At 45.8% G+C, this 25,705-nt stretch overlaps 1 protein-coding gene across 1 annotated transcript; it reads right to left on the reverse strand.

Moving 5' to 3' along the window:
• Window positions 1-209: 209 nt before the first annotated feature.
• On the reverse strand, window positions 210-25,705 carry LOC308172466 (arf-GAP domain and FG repeat-containing protein 1-like; the record flags this gene model as incomplete). Its single annotated transcript, XM_080547368.1, has 13 exons — window positions 210-266; window positions 1,116-1,210; window positions 1,501-1,653; window positions 3,799-3,894; window positions 4,896-4,975; window positions 5,529-5,709; window positions 8,402-8,524; window positions 8,918-9,089; window positions 11,287-11,449; window positions 11,825-11,940; window positions 13,329-13,422; window positions 22,735-22,810; window positions 25,573-25,705. The coding sequence occupies 13 exons, from the start codon at window positions 25,703-25,705 to the stop codon at window positions 210-212; spliced, it is 1,539 nt and encodes a 512-aa protein (XP_080403494.1).

Below are 25,705 nucleotides of genomic sequence, written 5' to 3' on the forward strand. Positions count from 1 at the left end.
TCCTCGGCACACCGCTACCGTGTGTTGTTTTGTTGCCGTAGACATTGTCACTGTTGCTTCATTGTTGTTGTTGTAATTGTTGTTGTTCTTCTTCAATAAAAATACAACTTTTAGAAACGTTTTGTGTTTTAAAGCTATTTGTGAAACAAAACAACGAGACGTGAGTGTGCTGGTCGACACCCTCCTGTTGGTGCGGTCTGGTAGCGGCGCTATAAGAAGGGGTTGGTGGAGGATCCTCCTGCTGGAAACTGTGCGCCAGGAGCTCCCTGAGAGACAGACAGAGAGGAAGAGAGAGAGAGAGACAGAGAGAGAGGAAGAGAGAGACAGAGAGAGAGAGACAGATAGAGAGACAGACAGAGAGAGAGAGAGAGACAGATAGAGAGGAAGAGAGAGACAGATAGAGAGGAAGAGAGAGAGAGACAGATAGAGAGGAAGAGAGAGACAGAGAGAGAGACAGATAGAGAGGAAGAGAGAGACAGACAGAGAAAGAGAGAGAGACAGATAGAGAGGAAGAGAGAGAGAGAGAGAGATAGAGAGGAAGAGAGAGAGAGACCGATAGAGAGGAAGAGAGAGACAGATAGAGAGGAAGAGAGAGAGAGACAGATAGAGAGAGAGACAGATAGAGAGGAAGAGAGAGAGACAAACAGATAGAGAGGAAGAGAGAGAGACAGACAGATAGAGAGGAAGAGAGAGAGAGACAAACCGTGAGCAAGGGAATAAAGACAAGTCTTGACATTAGTCTCTGCCCTTCCTCTACGTATTGACAAGAGGAAGCCATTTTGTCTTCTTGTAGCTCTGTACTCCACTCAACTGTTTGGATTTGATCTATAAGTCAATGTTTTGAGTTGTTGTTTTTTTTCAGATTGGGAATTTTAAAACCCCCCAAACATCCTCCCCCTGTATTCTCTGGTCATGCTCTGCCAGGCCTGTACTATCTTCAGTTATTGTCAGTTTTGGAAAAGAGAACTAACATCAGGAAATTAAATGCATGTTCAATTGGCTTTACATCTAAAATCTGACTGACTTGGCCAGTGAAGAACTTTCAGCTGTTTGGCCCTGAAAAGAAGAAGACTGCACTTTGAAGTTTCAAACACCAAACAAACGGTTCCACTCACTAAGAAAGGGTTGCTGGAGACCCCGGGTCCGACCATGGCCTGGCCAAAGGGGGTGACCATGGGCTTGGGCTGGCCGAAGGCTGAGAACCCCCCGCCTGGAGGAGAGGAGACACACATGAATTAAGATAGACACACACACACACACACACACAGACACACACACACACACACACACACACACACACACACACACACACACACACACACACACACACACACACACACACACACCCACCCACTGTTGTGCTGCTGGGGGTAGGCAGGCGGCGGGGGGTAGGGGCCCAACACACACACACACACACACACACCCACCATTGTGCGTCTGGGGGTAGGCGGGCGGGGGGGGGTAGGGGCCCAACACACACACACACACACACACACACACCATTGTGCTGCTGGGGGTAGGCGGGCGGGGGGGGGTAGGGCCCCTGGCCAGGGAAGGGCTGCTGGAAGGTTCCAGAGAAGCTGGTCGGGAGGTTGTAGGCGGCCGCGTTCCCAAACCCAGACGGCATGCTCAGAGAGCCGGTCCCAAACGAGGCTGACACAGGAGGAGAGGACTGTTACACACACACCTCCCCTCACACACACCTCACACACACACACCTCTCCTGATATAAAGATGATCATAATGATTACACGGCCGTATGAGTCATTTACAACACTAGCTCCTGACTTCACTGGTTCATTTACAACACTAGCTCCTGACCTCACTGAGTAATTTACAACACTAGCTCCTGACCTCACTGAGTCATTTACAACACTAGCTCCTGACCTCACTGGTTCATTTACAACACTAGCTCCTGACCTCACTGGTTCATTTAACACTAGCTCCTGACCTCACTGGAGGTGGTGACATATTACGTCTTCATCTAGGATGTTCTGCTAACCGTTATGAGCAGCAATGAGTAGTGTTTCTACTGACCAGCAGGGGGCAGGATGGGGCAAAGCCACCCTCACCAAAGCGAGGGAAAAAGAAAGATGGCGACTGAGGCATAATCACCCCCGCCGACCCTCATAGAAGCAGCGCAAGGGTCAAAGTTCAGAGCACACTGCACATGCACTGGGAGGGAAAGAGATGTAGAGGCCCCAGGTGAACTCTAGGAAGCACTTCCACATCAAGCAAGGGAGGGAGAGGAGGAGGGGTGTGGCTAGAGGAGGAGGAGGAGGAGGAGGGAGAAGGAAGAGGGGGACCTACCAAAGTGAGCTGCAGGGTATCATCAGTCCCTCGCTCTCAAACACACACCCCCCCACCCCACCAATCAGACAGAGCCATCGTCAGGCCCTCAGCTCTCAAACACACCCACGCACCCAGGCTTTTAAAAAACAGCTTAAGACTGTCTTGTATAGACAGGCTTTTGGATAGCCCCAAAAGCCTGTCTTTCTGTGTCCTGTTGATGTTGTTGTAAACCTGTGTCTGTTACTTGTTTTTATTTTCACTTGTTTGCCTGTTTTAACCTGGTATGACTTTCGCTCTTTTATTATGTTTTATTGTGTTTCTTCTTTATTATGTTCTCTATGTAAAGCACTTTGTGACCCCTGGGAAAGGTGCTGTACAAATAAATGTTACTTACTTACTTACTTACACCCCCCACACCCAAGCGGGCCGCTCTGACAGTTCATCTTAATCTCGCTCAGCCACATGTTCAGCGACTTACTCTGTTGGACTGAAAAAATGCTGGACTATGTTCTCTATGTTCACAAAACAGTAAATAATTATGTTAGGTACATACAAGACACTGAACTCCAAATTGCTCCCAGTGAGCGGGCCGGCGCCTTGCATGGTAGCTTGCCGCCATTGGTGTGTGAATGTGTGTGTGAATGGGTGAATGAGAGGCGCTATATAAGTATATATATCTATCTATATAAGTCAGTCCATTTACATATACAAAGCCAGGGTTCAGAAGACCTCCTCAGGGATTCACATGACGAGCTCAGCTGAGTGGTGAGGTGCAGGTATCTGCTAAATAAGGACCTGGTTGTATCTCTGACGCCCCTCAGAACACAAACACTGCCCGTCCTCTCTTTCTTTTTTTTAGCTTCTAAGAAAAGTGTTCACATACTCATGGTGCCTCTGTAAAGACGGGGGTATTTTGCATAGTGTTACAACATATTCAGTCAAAATGGCCACTGACCATTGATAGAACAGCTAACTAGAACAGCCGTGCCTTTTTTTTTTTTAAGTAATTTTTTCTGAGTGGGGCAGTACCACTCATATTTTTCCTTTTTAATGACAGATATAGTAGAGATTATGACAGGAAGGTGAGAGAAGGGATGACATGCAGGACATGTCCGCGGCAGGAATCGAACCGGGAGCCCTGCGGTACATGGTCAGCGCTTAATCCACTACGCCACCTAAGCGCCCCAGCCATGCCTTTTCTACCTACTATAAGAGCTGCCACAGGGGTCAACCATGACCATTACACACAACGACCACTAGTTGGCGCCGTCTTGTAAATTAGCCTCCACAGAAAAAACTAGCAAAATAGCTTTATCCTAGCTTATCCTGATCCTGTGATTTGGAAAATGTCAGGATACTGGGTGGTAGAACGCACAAGTCATGAAAGGAGGGTCCTGAAATTTGATTGAGTGCAAAGATATATATATTTTTTTTGACTCACAGGGTCAAATGAGCGCTCATGGCTGTTCTAGTGTTAAATAAACCCACCCTGCTCCCCCTCCCTACCTGCTGCAGCCACGGCCGCGGCTCTGCCGTTGTTCTGGAAGGGGTTAGTGGGGGCGGGCGCTGGGGCCGCTGCTACAAAGGGGTTTGTTGACGGAGCTGCAGAGAAGAAGAAGAAGAAGAAGACATCAAATATTTCCCCTTCAGTAAAGACGAGAATAACAAAAATAACTTGTTCCATCGTCTAATTCTTGGTTGAAGGACTCAGGGTGTGTTCTCACTAGAACATTTGCTTCACTTGGAAACAGAGTTTAGGGGAAAATTCGCTTCCCTTTTTGCGTCGTTTGGAGCTGTGAGAACGCGCATTCGAAGTCGCTCCCGGAGCAAACAACCGACGGATGCTCCGCTTGAAAAGGGTGGTTTCGCTCCAGTTAGAAACGAAGCGTCGAGGCTGTCCATAGGGAAACAACAGCGCATGCGTGTTGATCTGGATAAGAGCGGGACGAACGGGCAATTTTCGATTTTTCTGACCAATCAACTACCACGTCTGTTGCTTCGATTGCGTATGTTACTTCGTTTACATAAAGGGCTGTGAGAACGCAAATCAGAGAAATAATTTATGCAACATGTTGCAAACTCATCCACTTGCTCCGGGTCCTGATTCAGACTTTCATGTGAGAACATGACCATAATGTCCTTTTTATGTCTAGAGAAGATGAAGTATAATATAAGGGGCTGCTCTAATAAGTAAAAAAAAACATGGGATCCTATTCTCTATTTTGTTAATTCATTCATTCTTTAGGGTGATTAGATAGTCTTATTACTTATTTTACAAAGCACACAGTACGCTACTATTTGTATTTATATATTCATTTGACACTGGTTGGTAATAACACAATGATAAACGATTGTCTTTCTTGATGTGTGAATGTTCATTCAGCCCTATGCGCAACACTGTAATTTCTTTGTTTTGTTTTGAGTCCTCTCTTTTACTGTTTTTTCTTAGGTTCCTCCTTTTTTATACTGTACTGTCCTTTTTGTTTTTGTTTTGTATTGTTCTAAACATTTCAAATCGGGTGAACAGTTTGTTTATTTGGTATTGGTAACCCAATAAAGATACTTGTGACTTCCTTTTTAGCTTCATCTCAGAGTTCACTCACCTCCGAAACCCTGGGGCATGCTGGGTATGCACTGCTGTGGCTGGGCTGACGACACGCCCGTCACTGCCCCGAACATACCCCTGTCACACAACACAACACAACACAGGGGTTAGTGTATGACCACAGCCCCAAACACCCCCCTGTCACACAACACAACACAAGACAGGGGTTAGTGTATAACCACAGCCCCAAACACCCCCCTGTCACACAACACAACACAAGACAAGACAGGGGTTAGTGTATTACCCCAGCCCCAAACACCCCCCTGTCACACAACACAACACAACACAACACAACACAACACAACACAACACAGGGGTTAGTGAATGACCACAGCCCCAAACTACCCCCTGTCACACAACACAACACAGGGATCAGTAGATGACCACCGATACTAAAGAAACATTGAACAAAGGAGGTGAGAGACTGGGTATTTTAAAAAGATGAGTGAGCTTCAGGAAAAAGACACGACAATCAACAAGTAAATAGTGGAGTACTTAGCTAATTACTTTAGTTAGTATGTGGAAAAATAACTCATTTCAAGTTATGGGAGGAGTGATAGGAAAAGGTAGAAAGAAGTCAAAAGGAACAAAAAGTAAAAAAAAGAGGAGAGGCGTGGTTTGGGTCTCTCACACTTGTGACGTGCTGCAGGTGTTGTATACGCTGGTGGGGGGGCCGGAGGAGCCGAAGACGTTGTCCAGCTCTGCTAGCGCGGCGTAGCGGTCCAATCCTAGCAGAGCTGGCTGGCTCTTGGGAAGGACTCCTCCTCCTGATGATGCAGCTGCTGAGCTGAACCCTGCTGGAGCGCCCCCTCCTGGACACACACAACACACATCCTTCAGTTTTGCGGCAGCAATCGATTGGACCACCTTACAGAACACACTCAAACTGATATCACTTACCATTTTCAGAAATACATTTCAGCAGGTCATAGTTGACTGTTGTTCCTGCTGATTGCCCCCCCCCTCCCTCCCCCCCCATATTCAGAGAGACACCAGTCACGTCTAAGTCTGCCCTTTCAAACTGCGCTCACTGTCCCGCCACACTAAGGTGTCCAATAATAGCACATAGTCCAGTGACCTCAATTAGGCTTTCTAACAGGCACGTTAGCCTCATAATACTGTACTCGTAATAACTGCTCAAGTGGGCATTTTAGAGCAATCTTAAATATAGATATATATCTTAAATATAGGGTAGCAACTGTGCAGGAGACCGCAATGGCATCATGGATATGAAATGGTTGCACAGTCAGTATTTTTTTTCTTTTATAAACCCCCCCCCCCCCCATAACTGACTTAGAACCACTCTGTAAACAAGACACCAACCACCATAGAACCCTTCTTGGGGATATGCTGTAAGAAACAGACCTCAACCTCTGATTCTAAACATGAATAACTGCTGGTGGTGCAGAGAGGAGGTGCTACTTCATCTTAGCCACTCATGCGCACCAGCCCAACCTCCAGCATGTTTATCCCACCTTTAGTTCTGCTACACAGAGGCTGGCAGGGAGGTTACCTTGCTCCGTTTGGGCAGAGCTAAAGATGGCATCCAGGTCAGTCAGAGCTGCGTGTCTATGGGCAGGGACGCTAACAGGGACGCTAGCAGGGACGCTAGCTGTCTGCAGCCTCTATGGCTGGTCCTAAACAGACTGACTTATATCGCGCCTTATTCCAAAGCGCTTTACAACGGCCTCTCATTCACCCATTCACACACACATTCACACACAAATGGCGGCAAGCTACCATGCAAGGCGCCGGCCCGCTCACTGGGAGCAATTTGGGGTTGTGTCTTGCCCGAGGACACTTCGACATGTGGCCAGCCGGGGCTCGAACCGCCGATCTGCCAACCTTGCCATCATTAGACGCCGGCTCTACCTCCTAAGACACAGCCTCTACCTCCTGAGACACAGCCTCTACCTCCTGAGACACAGCCTCTACCTCCTGAGACACAGCCTCTACCTCCTGAGACACAGCCTCTACCTCCTGAGACACAGCCTCTACCTCCTGCGCCACAGCCTCTACCTCCTGAGACACAGCCTCCACCTCCTGAGACACAGCCTCTACCTCCTGAGACACAGCCTCTACCTCCTGAGACACAGCCTCTACCTCCTGAGACACAGCCTCTACCTCCTGAGCCCCTATCTGATCCTGTAGAGTTACTCTGGGAGGACCCGAAGGATCCACAGTCAGTGCTACAGGATTTGGGGAAACTAAATTGGCATTAGCTAGTTCCCCCGAAGTGTTACCTGCATGTGAGAAGAGAGCTGACAGAGAGAACCGTGAGAGGGCTGCAGTGTGTGTGTCCATGTGCTGCAGCACCACAACACCTATGGGGAATGTGTGTCAAGGAAACGCAGGTAGCTGCAGTGGCTCAGAATCTGGGGCGTGGCTGAAACTACTACACAACACTAGGACACCTGCAGCATCTTCAGAGTACAGTACAGTACCATCTTTCATCAGGAACAGCTTCACCTCCTGCACAGAATCCCTATGAACTATGGATCAATGTGAGCGCATATGAATGAAGTGACTTGGCTAATCTGCAATATGAACTGTCTGTCTGTCTCAGGGTAGGATGAGGAGCCTTGTCTATCTGTGTGTCTGTCTGTCTGTCTGCACAGATGTAACTGAATATTCCTGGAAAAGGGTCATATGCCGATTAAGGTGTTTTACATGTCACAATATTCCGATTCAAACAGGCCTATGCCAGGGGTCTTAATCGGATTATTTCCGAATCTGAATATGGCCTTAATCCAATTTGGTACGTGTTTACATGACTCTTGCCAATCGGAATATTGAGCAATATGCCGCTTAATACAGGAATATGGTGTGCATGTTAACGCAGTCGATGACACAGTAGGCAACAGAAACAATGGGGAGAGAGAGAAACAATAGATCCTCTCTCTCTCTCTCGCCGTTTCTCCTGCCCTGAAGGCAGCCTGGCAGAGCTTCTCATCCCTTTACATTGAGCGGACGACAAGTAACTAACCCTACTCATCCATATGGAGAGATTCATCTGATCTCAGACTCAAATGATTTCCAATACTTATGTTTCCACGATTATGATTCCACCCATGTATAGCGCGATACTAATGTGCTTGTAGGTGACAAGAATATTTAATAATAATATCAGTAATTCAGGCCCCCGGTTCTTAAGTGATAAAGTGTGTGTGTTTTGTGTGTGTGTGTGTGTGTGTGTGTGTGTGTGTGTTTGTGTGTGTTTGTGTGTGTGTGTGTGTGCCAGCCAATTAAATATAGATCATAGACCAACGTGGACAAATAATGCATGGAAAGTGCACATAATAATGGCTGTGAGTGAGAAGTGTGCGAGTGTGGCGAGAGACAGAGAGAGGGAGAGACAGACAGAGAGAGAGAGAGAGAGAGAAACAGAGAGAGGGAGAGAGACAGAGAGAGACAGAGAGAGGGAGAGAGAGACAGAGAGAGACAGAGAGAGACAGAGAGAGGGAGAGAGAGACACGCAACACAGGTGAACAGAGGATGATCTACCTGTGTGAGATGGCTGGAAGGGAGTCTGGGGCGCGGAGCAGGGGAAAGCACCAGGTGGACCTGAGCTCTCAAACGCGTCAAAGTTTGCAAAGTCTGAGTTTGGAGCGTTTGTGTTTTGAGCAGCTGGAGGTCAGGGGTCAGGAGGGTCAAACACATAAACCAAAAAGGAAACAATGGGTGAGATGAGTCATGATCACACACAACAAAAGGAATGAGAGATCGTACTGAACACACAGAGATATGGACTGGAGGGCATGGAGCTAACGACAATAATATACATGATGATGGTAATGACGATAATATACATGATGATGATGATGGTAATGACAATAATATACATGATGATGATGATGGTAATGACAATAACATACATGATAATGCGTGTGCGGCAACGCTTTACGATCATCACTGATTTCCATAAAGGAAAATGAAACTGTTCTCATATTTAAGAGTTGGGTGGGTGGTCCTGACCATGGTCCATTTCAGGGACCAGTGGCGCTGTGCGCGAGTCCTTACCTGGGTGGCTGTTGAAATGTGCAAAGTTTGCAAAGTTGGGTGCAGAGCCTGCAGCAGTCTGAGAGGACGGGGCAGCGAAGATGTCACCGCCCAGGTCGCTGAGGAGGTCAAACTTCTTCTCCTGAAACTGCTGGCTCATCTGGAGGGCCTGGGCACGCCCCATCACCGGAGACTGAGAGAGAGAGAGAACAGTGTTACACCCTGCCAACACCCTGCCAACACCCAGCCAACACCCTGCCAACATTTAAACAGGCCCTCAAAACCCACCTCTTCAAGCTCGCCTTCACCAGTTAACCCTCTCCCCCTCTCCCTTTCCCATGTGTCCACAGCACTACCTTAATTAGGCCCCTATACTTTCTTTTATTTCTTTTTGGTTTACTTTTATTTTTTACTACTTTTCAGTTTGTAAAGCGTCTTTGAGTGTCTAGAAAAGCGCTATATAAGTCTAATGTATTATTATGGAGGAGTGGCTCTGTTGAGGTGCAGGGTGGGGGGCTGAGTCCTACCTCTTCAGGTTACACCTTAACTGTCCCTCAGACATTACTACCCCCCAGCACTGTGTCTCCTGAGACATCTACTACCCCCCAGCACTGTGTCTCCTGAGACATCTACTACCCCCCAGCACTGTGTCTCCTGAGACATCTACTACCCCCCAGCACTGTGTCTCCTGAGACATCTACTACCCCCCAGTACTGTGTCTCCTGAGACATCTACTACCCCCCAGCACTGCTCCTCCTGAGACATCTCTCATCTCAGCCAGCTATGGCCCTACCTCCAACAGAACAACATCCTGGAGAAGTTTCAGTCTGGCTTCAGACCTGGCCACAGCACTGAGTCGGCACTTTTAAAGGTTTGGAACGACCTCCTCCTCATCGCAGACTCCAGGAAATGTGCTGCCCTGGTCTTCCTGGACCTCAGCGCAGCTTTTGACACCATAGACCATGCCATTCTCTTTAATCGACTCCAGCAGGAGGTTGGCATCACCGACACCGCCTTGTCCTGGTTCAAGTCTTACCTCAGCAATAGAACCTACGCCGTCCACATAGCAGACAGCTCCTCCAGACAAGCCAACCTCACCTGTGGGGTCCCTCAGGGCTCCATCCTCGGTCCCATCTTGTTCTCCCTCTACATGCTCCCCCTCTGTCTAATCCCTCAACGCTACCAGATCTCATTCCACTGCTATGCGGACGACACCCAGCTTTACTTATCAATCAACACTGACGACCCCGCCGATCTGATGCGCCTGATGGACTGCCTCCACGATGTGAAGGAGTGGATGGCCCAGAACTTCCTACAGCTGAATGAGAGCAAGGGGGAAATCCTCCTCATCGGCAACACCACTGCCATCACTCAGCTCAGCACCAACATGGGAAGCCTGTCCACCCTTGTCAGACCACATGTCAAGAACCTCGGTGTCATCTTTGACTCCGAGCTCAACCTTAACCGACAAGTGAGCTCCATCGTGAAGTCATGTTTCTACCAACTGCGTATCATAGCCAAGATCAAGTCCTTCCTCACCCCCAGTGACCTGAGGAGGGTCGTCCTCATGCTAATTTCATCTAGGCTCGACTACTGCAACTCACTCTATGCTGGACTTCCTGATAAGACCATCTACCGCCTGCAGCTAGTCCAAAATGTCGCTGCCAGGCTGGTGACAGGCACTAAAATGAGGGACCACATCTCCCCTGTCCTCATCTCCCTTCACTGGCTCCCAGTAAAGAAGAGAGTGAAGTTCAAGATCTGCACCTTTGTCTACAAAGCTCTCAACAGTCTCGCCCCACCCTCCATCAAGGACCTCCTGGACCTGTCTTCCACCTCAAGGCCCAGGCTCAGGTCCGACGCCCATCTCAGCCTGAGGGTCCCCCGCACCAACCTCAAGAGGAAGGGTGACCGTGCCTTTGCGGTGATAGCACCGACCCTGTGGAACGCGCTCCCTTCCGCCATCAAGTCTGCCCCCACTCTGGACTCCTTTAGAGCCAAGTTAAAAACCCACCTCTTCGTCAATGATGTTCCCTAAGTCTACTCCCTATTTGTTGTAAATTGTATCCCTTGAGTTGTTCGTTTAAGTAGTCTGTATCTGTTTGCTTTCTGTGTTCCTTGTCCTTGTCCTTGTCTTTATCTGTTCCTTTACCCGGGCTGCGCCCCGGGCCGATGTAAAAGTTGGATGGGGGGCGCATTATAAATAAAATTAACATTAACATTAACATTAACATTAACATCTACTACCCCCCAGCACTGTGTCTCCTGAGACACCTGCTTTTCCCCCTTACTGTGTCCCCTAAGACTTCTACTGCCCCCCTTGTACTGTTTCTCTGTTTCTCCAGTGTCTATATATATATATAGGGGGAGGAGCGGGGGGGGGGTCCTACCTGGCTGGGTGTGGCTCTGTTGAGGTGCAGGGGGGGGGCAGAGTCCCCCAGCAGGGTCCTGAGGGGCCGGACCTCGGGGGTACTGCTGGTGCTGCTGGCCGACGACCCAGAGATGGAGGCATGGACGGAGGCTACCACCCTGGCCTGCTCTGGAGGAACAAACCTGAACAGAGAGAGACAGAGAGAGAGAGAGAGAGATAGAGAGAGAGAGAGAGAGAGAGAGAGAGAGAGAGAGAGAGAGAGAGAGAGAGACAGAGAGAGAGAGATCTTTATTTAGTCAGGATAGTGCACATAATGAACAGTCACTTATACAAAGTATGGTGACAGTAAACATGCCGGATTTAGCTGTGAGCTAATTTGCATCCGTAGTCTACATGTGAGTGTTGTAGTGATGCAAAGTGTCTCGCTTGAGGGTTGGACTGCAGTGAGCTGTTAAAGTATTCTCAGGAAAAGAGAGGGAGGGAGAGAACATTACAGAAGCTATTACTGGACAAGCATGGAGAATTCTTATTCCAGTCACCTGAGTGCAGTCACTTACCATCTCTTCTTCTCGTATTTCTCTCGAAGGAACTCTTTCACTTTCTGTGGTTCTTTAAAGTCGGGTATAGAGGCGGTTCTATCGTCGTACAGTCCCAGCCATATCTGTTTGCACACCTATAAGAGACAGGGGGGAGGGGGGGGACAACAAAGGAATAAGAGACAGGTCAATTTGATGATGTCATTCAACTTCCCTACCCCTAACCATCTCCCCTAACCCTGCCACCCCCTCCCCCCCTGGACATTGCTGCGTTAATTGTTCCCTGTGCCTGTTCGTTAACTCTGTGTTCTATGTGCTCATGTTATCTGTTGCTTGTTGTTTCTGTGTTTTCAGTTTCCCCCATATTGTCAGCGTCTTTGAGCCCTGGAAAAGTGCCATATAAACACAATGAATTATTATTATTATTATTATTAACTTTAAAGTGAAAAAAACAAAACATGAAAGACTTCAACACCTAGAGGCCAGGAGAGCATTAGAATGTGGCACTTTCTGGAACATTCCAGGGTTTCTTTGGACTTCTGAGATTGGGAGCAGCTACACCTCAGTGCTAAAAAGACATATGGGAAACACAGACACTGAACTGTCTCTTCAACCACTAATGCCTTCATGGCCGACATGAATACACCCAACAAAAAGTGCAGTATCATCAAGGATTAACACTCTAGTATACTCCAAGTTATTGCTGGTAAGCGGTGTATGTAATACAGCAAACATACAGTAGAAATGCAGCAGACATGCAGCAGAGATGCAGTAGAACTGCAGTGCCCTCTGACACACACAAACCAAACAGCATCAACAAACCCCTTGGATTTGTACCACATAGATTTTCTAGTTGCACATTAACTGACATTCAAAATACAACTTGGCAGAATCAAGTGTGTGTGTGTGTGTGTGTGTGTGTGTGTGTATATATATGTGTGTGTGTGTGTGTGTGCCAGAGAGAACTAAATAAATAACATTCCCATGTGAAAGGCATGAGAGCTGGAACGGTTAGCTCATCTCTGCCTCATGGCACCACACCATTCTCAGCAAACACATGAATCCTTTAAAGGATTAAGAAAACCTAGGAATGCTAAAGAAAGGGACAAGGTGAGGCTGTGCATGGGCATATAGGATAGCTTAGAACAGTACTGATAGCATAGGCATATAGGATAGTTTAGAACAGTACTGATAGCATAGGCATATAGGATAGTTTAGAACAGTACTGATAGCAAAGGCATATAGGATAGTTTAGAACAGTACTGATAGCATAGGCATATAGGATAGTTTAGAACAGTACTGATAGCATAGGCATATAGGATAGTTTAGAACAGTACTGATAGCATAGGCATATAGGATAGTTTAGAACAGTACTGATAGCATAGGCATATAGGATAGTTTAGAACTAAGAATGTGTCAAGGCAAGGATTCAGCACTCCTTGGACTGACAAGAAGGTATGTGTGAAAAGGGTGAACAGAGACCAGGCAGGTCCATCTAGAGAGGTGGGAGTGTGGCTATGCCTACCTCATTTCCATGTTTCTGTAGGAATTCGATTTCCTGTAGCGTGAAGGTTGTCATGGAGATGGACTTCACTCTGTGGGGTGGGTTGAGCCCTCGCCTGGCACCCCCCAAGAGAGATAAAGGGGTTAACTCAATTAGAAACACACAACACATACGGTCGGTACATTCAGGCAGTTCTTTTGTCACAACCATGCACCCCGCCCAACATTCCCAGAGGGACATAAGGCTTGAACTGAAACTGTCTGTTTTTCAACATGTGATAACCTACCATTATGTTCCTATTAAAATGCCCAAAAGTTGCTGTGTTAGACTTTTTACTGCCAGCGAATGAAAATACCTGGACTTAGTTAGGAGGGAGCTAGCCAACTCTGTCCACCTACAGTAGCTAAAATATAATATACAACTGTACAACAAAGGATCATATTTTCAAATAAAGAAACTACTAAAAGGTAATTTACGCTCTGTTTCAGAGCTAAGCCCATTTCTAATAGACAATACATATTTGAGAATTATCTCAAAAACTATCAGAAGTCAGTATCCTAGTCAGTCACTATCCTCCCTAGACAAAATAGACCAATGATTTTGACACAGACCAAGATAAAATTAGACAAATATTCACCAACATTCGCAGAATATTACACAATGCAAAACATTTTAATCGGATTCAATAGACTCTACACAGATTCCATTATACTGTTTTGAAGGCTGTTTTGAAAAGGGACTTGAATCGCCTTGAATTGCCTATGTGTCCATTTTGCCTAGCAGACACCCACGGTGTCTCATGCGTTCTGGCTGTGTCCGATTATCGAGAACTACTTTTAAAAAGCTCCCAGGTGATCCAAGATCTACACCAAACGCAACATCTGATGCCACTCAACAAAATCCTTCAGCACAACCTTTGTATGGATTCTGATAGTAACAGAGATGGACCTGTATTGAAAAACAAAATTGGTGACATATGAGAGATTTCTACCATTGTCCCCTCCGGGGGGTGTGGCCTCCTTGGAGTGGACAGCACTTATATAGCGCCTTTATCCAAAGCGCTTTACAACGGCCTCTCATTCACCCATTCACACACACACATTCACACACCAATGGCGGCCAAGCTACCATGCAAGGCTCCGGCCCGCTCACTGGGAGCAATTTTGGGGTTCAGTGTCTTGCCCAAGGACACCTCGACATGTGGCCAGCCGGGGCTCGAACCGCCGATCTGCCAACCTTGCGATGATTAGATGCCGGCTCTACCTCCTGAACCACAGCCGCCCCAGTGACGCTGTACTGTATCAGAGAAGATCCAGATATCCAACTTTCTTTTCAGACTGGGACACGTGCTGAGTAATGTGTCACCACAGCAGATCTAGGACAAGGACAGCAGAGTGTCACCAGGACTCCAAAGAGGAGGAGGAGGAGAGGAGGAGAGGAGGAGGAGAGGAGGAGGAGGAGAGGAGGAGAGGAGGAGAGGAGCGAGAGAGCAAGCAGCGAGCAGTTCTACTCCTGGTTAATGAACCCAGGTCCCCCCGCCCACTGCAAGACTAGGAGAGCTCACTGAGCTTATAGAAATAAAAACCCCACGATAAGTATTAGATCTGGGAGTCGATATGTTCAAGCAAGGCTACGTCATCATGTGTCGGTTGGGCTCTGTGTCTGCAAAATAACCCTGCTTGCACTAGCGCAACGGGTGTTCGACTACGAAGGTCTGAAAGTGTATTCTTTCGAGTGTGTGGGGGTTCTCTTGCGGTGTGTGAGCGGTGTGTGAGCGATGTGTGTATGTGTGTGTGTGTGTGTGTTAGGAGGACTGTTTCCTGCCTCGATTTCCGCCCTTTCTGTGCAGGGCTCTGCTCCCCTGGGGTTGGGAAACAGCTTTTTCACAGACACAGGCAGAAACCTCTCATACTCATTCACATCCATCTCATACTATCATCCATGGCCTGTTCACGCCAACCCCCCCCTGATGTTGAAGGGAGTCCACATTCAGCTCACTTCAAATCAGTTAGAAGAATAACTATACATGCCATCGATTGGCATGCACAAACTTAGGCCTAAGTTTACCAGACACATGATTATATCAGTGCAGCTATATCAACCAGGCTGTTTGGCTACACACACACACACACACACACACACACACACACACACACACACACACACACACACACAGACACACAGACACACAGACACACAGACACACAGACACACAGACTGACACACACACACACACACACACACACACACACACACACAGACACACAAACACACAGACACACTGACACACTGACACACACACACAACACCTGGAAGCTCAATAGAAAAATGAGTCTCTAGAAGAACAGGTGAAACTGTATCTGAGCCATGTCACCTGAGCCTCCGAGTTATGGTAATAAGTTTCCTTGTTAGCTTTCCTCTAGCCACACAGAGGCACACACACATAAGCATACAGTACACGTGTGTGTCCGCACACACACACAAACACACGATCAAACACACACATGATATAGGCTAGAGATATCACACATTTGTGTGAGGAATTTGGGGACAGCATCTGAAATCATCTCATTGGTAATAATTGGGAAAAGCTATACAAGCCAAAGATGCTGTAGCCTAAGACTAGACCGGGCTGCTCTTGCACAGTGAATAATTAAGCCGTACGCACTCTTTGAGTCCCACCCAACAGTCTTCCACCGGCAACATAACAGTCATCCAACCGTTGTCCCCGCCACATCCTGTCACAGATGAACGTCTGACACAGTGATGAGGACAGCTTTAGGAGCGTATCAAGATCCAAGTCGATTTATGTTAAAGACCAGACCAATACCTGGTGATGATATACATGACGTAGCCTAATTGTGGCTAGGCTATTTGTTCAGAATGGACAGAATTTATTTAACCCTCCTAACAAACCCGGCTACTGTAGTTCATCATGTGAACATGTTGCGTGCGCTGGTTTTGTGTGAGTGGCGTATACATACACAGTGCCGTGAGTAAGTAACGGGACAGTGGAGCATTTCAGTGAAACAATTAGGCTACTATGACGTTAAAGTAGAGATGCTCAGCTTTTATTTGAGGGTATTTGTGTACAACATTGGTTTCACTATTTAGAAATGACGCCCTGCTCCCCTCAGGCAGGAGGGTGCGGTCTCTAAAAACTGTGAAGGCCCGACACGCACACAGCTTTTTCCCCACAGCCATCCGGCTCCTAAATGCTGCTGCTCCCCCGCCCCCCCCACCTGACCTGACCCCTATCTATCTACCCTCCCTCCACCCCCACCCAGAGAGCTTTGGACTGTCTGGACATGAACACTTGAACACTTGATCTTTGCACTTCTTATATTTATATTAATTATGACTCTTGCACTATGATGTTGGTTTGCACTGTCTTGTCCTGTCTTGCACCTGTCCTGCTGTAAACCGTGCTCCACTGTCCCACACCAAATTCCTAACATGTTTACATGGCAATAAAGTCTTCTGATTCTGATTCTGACAACACTTTTTATACATAGTCCCCCTAGTTCAGGGGATCAAAGTTACCGGGACAATTGGCTTGACGGGTGTTTCTGGTTAGTCAGACGTGTTCCATCACATCATGTGTGCAGCATAAGAGAGCTGTCCATGTCTAGTATTGATTCTAGACTTTGTGTTTGCCTTTGGAGTAACTCTGTTATTGCTGTCTGTCAACATGGGGAGTAGGGATGCTCCGATACTGATACCAGCACTCGTACCCAACGCTGCGCTCGTGTACTCGTACTCCGATACATCCGCTCCCAACACCACTACAACGGCAATGTAACATAACCTCTCTAGCAGGTAGGTAGAGGAGGAGGGGCGATGTCAGCAGTATGGAGTTATTTTAGGACAAGCGACGATGACGATGACAAAAGTAGAGCAACTGCACACTGTTCTCTGCTGGGTTCTGTATGTGTGACAGCAGCTGGTGAAAGCAGGAAGAAAGTCGGCAAACCGACCAAAATGTTCAAACCTTTATTCTGAAAAATAGAAAATAAATGTCAGCGTCGTTGAAAATCAATGACACACTCGCTAGTCGAGCCAAAATAATGCAATGTGATGCATTCGGTGAGTAACCAAACATAACAGTCATCCAACCGTTGTGTGTCCCTAACATTCTGTCACAGATGGATGTCTGACACAGGAACGAGGACAGGTTTAGGAGCATATTCGGTTGTTAAGTCTGACGTCACGCAAAAATTCCCCACACCAGAGTACTAAAGAGGTAGAATGACAGCTCAATCGTTTTTTTTGACTGGGATCTATTCATACAACAAGGGACACAGCACTTTCCCGTTTTTCCCATAATTTGTCAGCGTCTTTGAGCCTCGGAAAAGCGCTATACAAATATAATTAAACGTTGGACCCAGAAACACGTCACGACTTAACAACCAAATTGAGATCCAAGTCAAGTCATGTTAAAGACCAGACCAATACCTGTTGAATCAAGGATAGTTACTCTATGATTAAATAACAGTCTACACTGAACAAAATATAAATGAAACACTTTTCATGAGTTGAAAAGACCTACGATTTTTTCTATGTACACAAAAGGCCTATTTCTCTCAAATTGTGTTCACAAAAACGGCATATTTTAGAGTGGCCTTTTTTTCGTTTATTATGTGTGTAGAAAAAGTCTTAGGTCTTTGATTTCAACTTGTGAAAAATTGGAGCAAAAAACCCAAAAGTGTTGCATTTATATTTCTGTTCAGTGTAGTAGCCAAATGGGTCATGTGGTAAAGTGCCATTCTTATATTATTTGGGAAGAACGCTGCAATGTATAAAACATGTTTTTTATTTAAAAATATTTAAACCAATATGTAGGCCTACACAAATACCATCAAATGCAAGTTGGGAATCTACATTTTAACCTCATAGTAACTATAACTATTTAAAATACAACGTTTTGGAGTATAGAGCCAAAAGAAGAAGAAAATGCTAAAAACAAGAAGGGAAAAGAGCTGGTTTACATAAATAAAGGCTATATACACTATCCACTATACTATACTATACTATACAAAAAAAAGAAATGATCGCTGGTAGCTTTGCCCCGCTCTTTTCCCATTGACATCATTGTGTCAAGTAATGTATAAATAAATGTGCTGAATTTAGATGCCCTTTTGTGTTTTCATGCAGGGATGTTCAAAGTATTTTACTTTCAACCAGGTATCTGATTCTGACCACCTGTAGTCACTTACTTAATGTAGGAACTACTTAATTCTTGTTGCACTGAAGCAGGTGGTTGATTGACTGTGTACCCTTGTCTAAATGTAAGGGGTATCCTATGGTTGCCTAATGCCTAGTGGTGATGTTAGGATTGACTGTGTGTACCCTTGTCTAAATGTAAGGGGTATCCTATGGTTGTCTAGTGGTGATGTTAGGATTGACTGTGTGTACCCTTGTCTAAATGTAAGGGGTATCCTATGGTTGTCTAGTGGTGATGTTAGGATTGACTGTGTGTACCCTTGTCTAAATGTAAGGGGTATCCTATGGTTGTCTAGTGGTGATGTTAGGATTGACTGTGTGTACCCTTGTCTAAATGTAAGGGGTATGGTTTGTGGATGGTGGGGGGGGGAGAGGATGACCCGGGGGTGCGCAGGGGGGATATCCCTTATTTTCCCTTATTTTGGGGAAAATATCCCTTATTTTCAAATCCCAATGTTGACAGGTATGCTACTTAGTAGTCTGCTAATTACATGAAGGTAAGACACATTTATTACACTGTGGCTGTGCAGTGCTCTTTTTCTGCTTTGGTGAAGCTAAATGTAATATGCACTGTGGCTGGTGTATTGTTTAGGCTCATACATGTCATGGTTCATGTAACTGTAGCTTTTTTTTGCTAACGTTATTGTATTCCGTGTCAGAGCAGCTTCATTTAGCTACACCGAGTAACGTAAGCTATTAGGCTTAACTGGGCCTCAAGGTCCTTTTGGCTAAGATAGATGCCACAGTTCAGGTTAAGTCAGTCACTGTGGATTGTTGTCGGCACTCTGAATTCTTCAGCGATTGTAGTGTGTGTCAGTTGCGTGTGTTATGTGTTCCAAATGTCTACAATGGATTCTAGTCAGTCTGATTATCTCAAGCTTTATGTTAACAATCCGTGTTGCGTGTTGGGTTTGGAAATAGGGCTGTTGTGTCGCAAATGCCAGGGCTGTTTTTTGAACCCAGTCCGCCCCTGGTTGGTACGATTAACAAAGGAACAACTGTGGAAGGTTGTTGAACATTATGAGGTTAAGCTTGAGGTGGTGAAAGGCCGAGCAAAGAAACAGGACGTAGTAGAGGCTTTACAGAATACATTAATTCAAAGGGGCATACTAAAGGGTAAAATGTCTGTCCCTAAAATATCCGTTGGGGTTGCATCTGGGTCTACTGAGTTAACATTTGATCAACAGAAAGAATTGTTAGCATTACAGATGGAATCTCAGAGGCAAGAGCGTGAATTTCAGACGCGAGAGCGTGAGTTTCAGGCACGAGAGCGTGCGAGGGACAGGGAATTGGAGTTGGATAAATTGGCTCTTGAACGGGAGCGCCTTAAGTTGATTGCTGAGGGAAAGTTATCTGACGTTGGAGGTGGCGATTTGAGTAATTCTAAGAGGGATAATTTGTCTGCCATGGTTAGACTGTTGCCAAAGTTTAATGAAAAAGATCCTGACATATTCTTTTCACTGTTTGAGAGTGTTGCCGACGATAGGGACTGGTCTACTTCAGACCGCACCGCATTACTACAGAGTGTGCTTATTGGTCGAGCTCAGGAAGCTTATATTGCTCTTAATGGTGGAGAGAGGAAAGATTATGATACAGTTAAGGCCGCTATCCTTAAGGCATATGAACTTGTTCCTGAAGCTTACAGACAGCGGTTTAGACAATGGAAGAAACATGACAAACAAACTCATGTTGAGGTTGTAAGAGAACTAACCAGCCATTTCAATCGTTGGTGCGTGGCGGTAGAGGTGAATACTCTGGAGGATCTGTCAAATTTGATTATTTTGGAACAGTTTAAAACCATTGTCCCTGACCGCATTGCCACTTATGTTAATGAAAACAAGGTGAAAACAGCAGGCCAAGCCGCGGTGTTGGCAGATGAATTTGTACTGACTCATAAGAGTCAGTTTGGTGAACATCGTTTTCGTAGCGAGGGAAGCCATAGAAATAATCCGAACGTGACTGACCTATTGGTAAATCGTACACAATTCCCTAACGAAGGTCCTGGTTATTCTGTCCCCTTTTCAAAGTCGGAGCATGGCAGTCAGAGTAGAGTAGATCCTAACTCGACATGCAATTATTGCCTTGAGAAGGGTCACTGGAAACAGGAGTGTCCTGTCCTAAAAGGAAAGAAAACCTACAGTGGGAAGGGGGGCTCTGTTAGACCGTTGGCTCTTGCAGTGCATGCTTGTGGGGCAGCAGCAAGAGTGTCTGGGGTTGCCGAGGGGTCTCCCTTTAAACCAGGGGCGATGGCATCCTCAGTATCCAGCCCACCTGCGGCTACTGAGTTGGCGGTGGCACTACAGGGCTCTATCTCCATATAGATTAGCGAGGAGGATCCTGATTTTGACCCGTTTATTACTACAGGTTTCGTTTCTCTGGTGGGTAGCCCACAGAAAGTGCCTGTCCAGATACTTCGTGATACAGGGGCTTCAGAATCTTTTATATTGGAATCGGTTTTTGACATTCTCTCAGGAGTCAAGTGTGGGGACCAGCGTTTTGATTAGAGGGATGGGAATGCAGACTTTGTCTGTCCCCTTGCATGAAATTGAGCTTTACTCTGATCTGGTCCAGGGGGTAGTAACCATTGGAGTTCGACCCTCTCTGCCTGTGGTGGGTGTGGCAGTCATTTTAGGAAATAACCTGGCTGGAGGAAGAGTGTGGAGTGATGTGCCCCCACCTCTGGTTGTTAGTTCTGGGTTTACACGGCCAACAGGACCCGACCTAAGTGTGAAGGAGTTTCCTGAGGTTTTTACTGCCTGCGCCATGACTCGTGCTATGAGTTGCATGGACCCTAAAATTAATGATGGTAAAGAGCCTGATAAGTTCACACCTGACAATTCTGTTTTTCAGTTTCCTGATCTGCCGCCGCCTTTGTCTCGGAGTGAGTTGATTTTAGCCCAACAGGAGGATCCTGAGCTGAAGCTGCTGCTCAGTGGGATTCAGCCTAAGGATGAGCTGGAGAGCTCTGAAAGTGGTTGTTTTCTCTTGGAGGATGTGTTGGTTCGTCAATGGCTTCCTCATAATGATTGTTCTGTGAGTGACCCCGTTTTCCAGGAAAAATTACTGGTCCCTATTCTGTTGTACGACAGGTGTCCGAACAGAATTATTTGATCGATACTCCTAACCGTAGACAGTCTACACAACTTTGTCACATAAACTCATTAAAATGTTATTATTTGATTTGATTAATCTAGTTAAGTTATGCTGTAATCTGGGAAACAGAATTTACAGAGACCATTTTAGTAGGCCTCTGTTTTAAGGGGGGGGGATGTGACGATCCACACCAGAACCTATAGTGGGCGCTATTACACCTGTTGTCCGGTCTACCTTCTCTCTGTGTTCCAGATGGGCTCAGGTGTGGGTGATGATGCTAATTGTCCCTGGATCACTTTAAGAGTGGGTTAGATTGATGGACTCTCTCTCTTCCTTTGTCGACCAGCAGCCGTTTTTGGTTGTCGTTACTATTTTCTTTATCATTATTTCCATTCAACATTATATTCTTTAATAAATATCCTATTATTGTTAACCATGTGTCGTCTCCCTTTTTGTTACCTTGTCAAGAGCCAGGCAAGCGTAACACCCTACGAGCCAGAACAAAGGATTCTAACCCTAAACCTAAGCCTAACCCTGACCCTAATCCTTGCGATCGTTCTGGCTCGTAGGGCCTAACCCTAACCCTAGGGACCCCAGAGGGGGTCCGTACTTTAGCCTTGTGAGAGGAAGGGGAATTAGCTCAAACACACAAAACGAGCGGCTCTTCAGATTTGCGATGACCCAACACTCGTTGTTGGTCTGAACGAATACTACTGTGTATTTCCACCGTATTTCATATTTAGTAACATGTAAGCAAAAAACTAAGTTGTCAGAAGCAGGATTTGAACCCATGACTCCAGATGAGATTGCAACCTGAACCCAGTAACTAATATAGAGTTCTGTATATACCGTGGTAATATGATTAATTCGCGTATTATAATTATATTTTTTTACCGCGTAAAGGTTTGCCAAATTAACCGCGATCATTAACGAATAAACTAATATTTCCCTTTTTAGCTTTGAGAACTTCTGAGAAGTACGGCTAAAACAAACCCTTTACTCTGAGTGTGTTGAGGGGAGACAATGGTAAATGCCTACTCTGGGGCAGGTGTGTGGGTAACATTGTGTATGTGTGTGTGTAAGCGTGCATGTATGATGTGTGTCCCCTGACCTGTCAGGCTCAGGCAAGTCGATGCTTATGTGTATCTTGGAGCGCAGCAGGCGCTCGATGGTCTGCTGAATCTCATCTGGAAAAGAGCAGGGAAGTTACTACAGTATATCATAAGGTCAAGGTACTGTGTGACATCACATTCATTTTCCAGGCTGCACAGTTACCGTGGTGATTCTGCGTGGGTGACCTGGAAGATTATGTGATTCTGCATCTACAGTACCATCGCAACTAACTTTGCTGAAGTGTTTATGGTTTATGCTGCATTCTGCGGTGGAGGAGGTCATAAATCTGACAGTTTGGCTGGTAACAATGGCCAGACAAAGATAAACTACTACTACGAATTAATTCTGCTAAAAGGTAATAAAATAAAAGGTATTATTGTGTACCAGAGTGTTTTGAAGAGATGGTAAGCCTCATCCTTTAGTGAGTTGTATCTACCTCTAACGACAATGTGCTGCATGTGCTGTGTTTGATCAATGAGTGTGTATGGAGGTGAGTGCGTGTAGTAGTAGGTCCTGTGGCTTTGGTGGTTTGCATTTCAGATCAACCAGTGCCCTTCACTGTGCAGCTGTCAGACCTGATGTATTACTTTACCTTACTCTCATTTCTGTGTGTATCGACAGCAGTTCTTTCCACAATGACATTTGTGACAGGGCATGGTTAAAAAGTCCTCAACTAGGGCAACATCTTTTTTCTGTTTTTTCCGGATTATGAAAGGGTAGATTATAAGCTTTAAAATTATGTGTCATACATTGAAATCTGAAAGAAGTTGAAGAAGTCATGGATAGTTTAATGGTGATACCCCCTGAACCACCGTACTGAGATATCTAGCCTCAAACTTCTTCAGAGACGTTTTTCACAGAGGTAATGAGTGGGAACAATAGCTGGTTAACTCCACCCTAATCACTCCCTCAAGACAACCACACCCTCAAGACAACCACTCCCCCATTACACTACCTGTCATTACCTACCTGTCATCTGTCAATGGGGTTGTCAGCTAACCCTCAGGAAGCAAAATTGCAGGGCTGACACGTTTAAATAGCTAAATAATAATAATAATAATAATAATAATTCAAGATTCATGATTCATCATCATTTTATTGCCATGTGTGCCAAAAGTTTATTACATCCCATTACAAGTACAAGAGAGTAAAATTCATGGCAATGGAAAAAATTAGGCAAGATACAATTGAGCAATACAATAATAGAATGGTAAAAAATAATAATGTTGTCCGTGTGCATGCATTTATCATTATAGTCCATAAAGCATCTAGTGGGACTTCGGCGTAGTTCCTTCCCATCCCATCTGGGCATCAAAGCTGTAATAAAAAAAGAAGACAGTACATTTCAAATGATTGCCCACTGTTACCAACACCACTTTTACGAAATAGCCTACTACTATCTTCATAAAATAGAATTGCTTATACAATGACAATGACAAATACCTGAAGTGCTGGTGACTCATCAAGGTGTCATCTCTCAGAACCTCTCACCTCCTCATCTGTAACACAAATTTCAGGTCAGAGGTGTGGACACTTCTCTAGTGTAGGTTTTCCATAGACTCAGTGTACTGTACTTGTAGGCTACTGAAGTAGGCTAGTGAAATCATTTCAAATCACAGTATTATTCTACAGCAAATCTACATATCAATGAATTAATCATTCTTTTTGATTCCACATACCATTACCAGGGTTTTTCCTGGCTCAAAATGAGGCGGAGGTGGTACCAGTGGTGTTTGACATCGGGGGGGACCCATGAAGCAGGGCTGTCTGGGGGTCCTTAAACGAGCATCAAACACTTAATTTCTTGCATTCTGGTGAATTGATATGCACCAATTTGTGACCTTTCTGCATCAACTTATGGTGGAAATGTCATTATTTATGTAAAGGAAAACACAATATTCAGGCACCAGATGACCAATCAAAATATTATGTAATATAATGCAATATAAGGCTCTCAGGCATTCTGTACTTTCAAATATGTATTCTCCTTGAGCAGTCAACATCAACTATCAGCTGTTTCGCTAGCAAAAACGAAAGCTAACTTATTTTGCGAAACAGCGCCCCCGCCACCACGTCGGCGCAGTGCCGCAATTGCAGTTAGAAATGACAGAAATCAACAACGGCGCTATCTACCTTATTCACAAAACAACAAATAACTGTTTGGCTATCCTAAGTAAGCAACACAAAATCCTAGTATACAACACATGTAACTCACTAAAACTTACCCAAGAACACAGCAGAAGGTCTGTCTGCAGACGACTGTCCCATGAAAGTGAACTGGTGTGGAGATCAATGTCTGACATTCCTTTGTCATCTGTCATCGGAGTTCGGAGTTCCCGTTCGGAGGTCCCATTATGTATAGTCCAATATGAAGGAGTTCATTAATTGCCCACTGTCGATATTTCTAGCGGCTTCATAAATTCGGTTTATAGCATTAGCTTGCTAGAGCATCCGCATCCATCTTGTAAACTTGTCAACAGGTCCAGGTGGCTACTTAAATACGGCTGGAGTGGGCGTGGCTACACACACTGCCACAATATTACGAATAATACCCCCCACCCGACTTTGATAACTAAATGTAGGTATTTAGTGAATGTAAGACTGTTGGATATTACATCGAGTGGGTTCTTCATCGCTTCGTTTGTCGTCCTATGCCAAAAACCGGAAAACACATTTTTTCACAACAAGACTTGTTTGGCTCGATTGTGAGGTTTCACAATGGCCGAGATGGGGACCTATTAATCAGACGCTGTCACATTTGTTATGCCCTTCATTTCAGGGCATAAAATGCCCTGCCTTCCCCCAGCCCCACTCCCTCCCTCCCTCCCTCTCTCACCCAGAAGAAAAGCACACTGGCGGTGGTAGACGATGACTACGCCGTACTGGAGCTGGGAAGACAGGTAGAGGGAGAAGCGGGGCCGGGGGAGGCCTGGTTGGAGGGGAGGCACCCGCACCATCACATAGTCCAT

The sequence above is a fragment of the Nansenia antarctica genome (assembly GCF_963989245.1).
Source record: "Nansenia antarctica genome assembly, chromosome: 17".
Taxonomy (NCBI): domain Eukaryota; kingdom Metazoa; phylum Chordata; class Actinopteri; order Argentiniformes; family Microstomatidae; genus Nansenia; species Nansenia antarctica.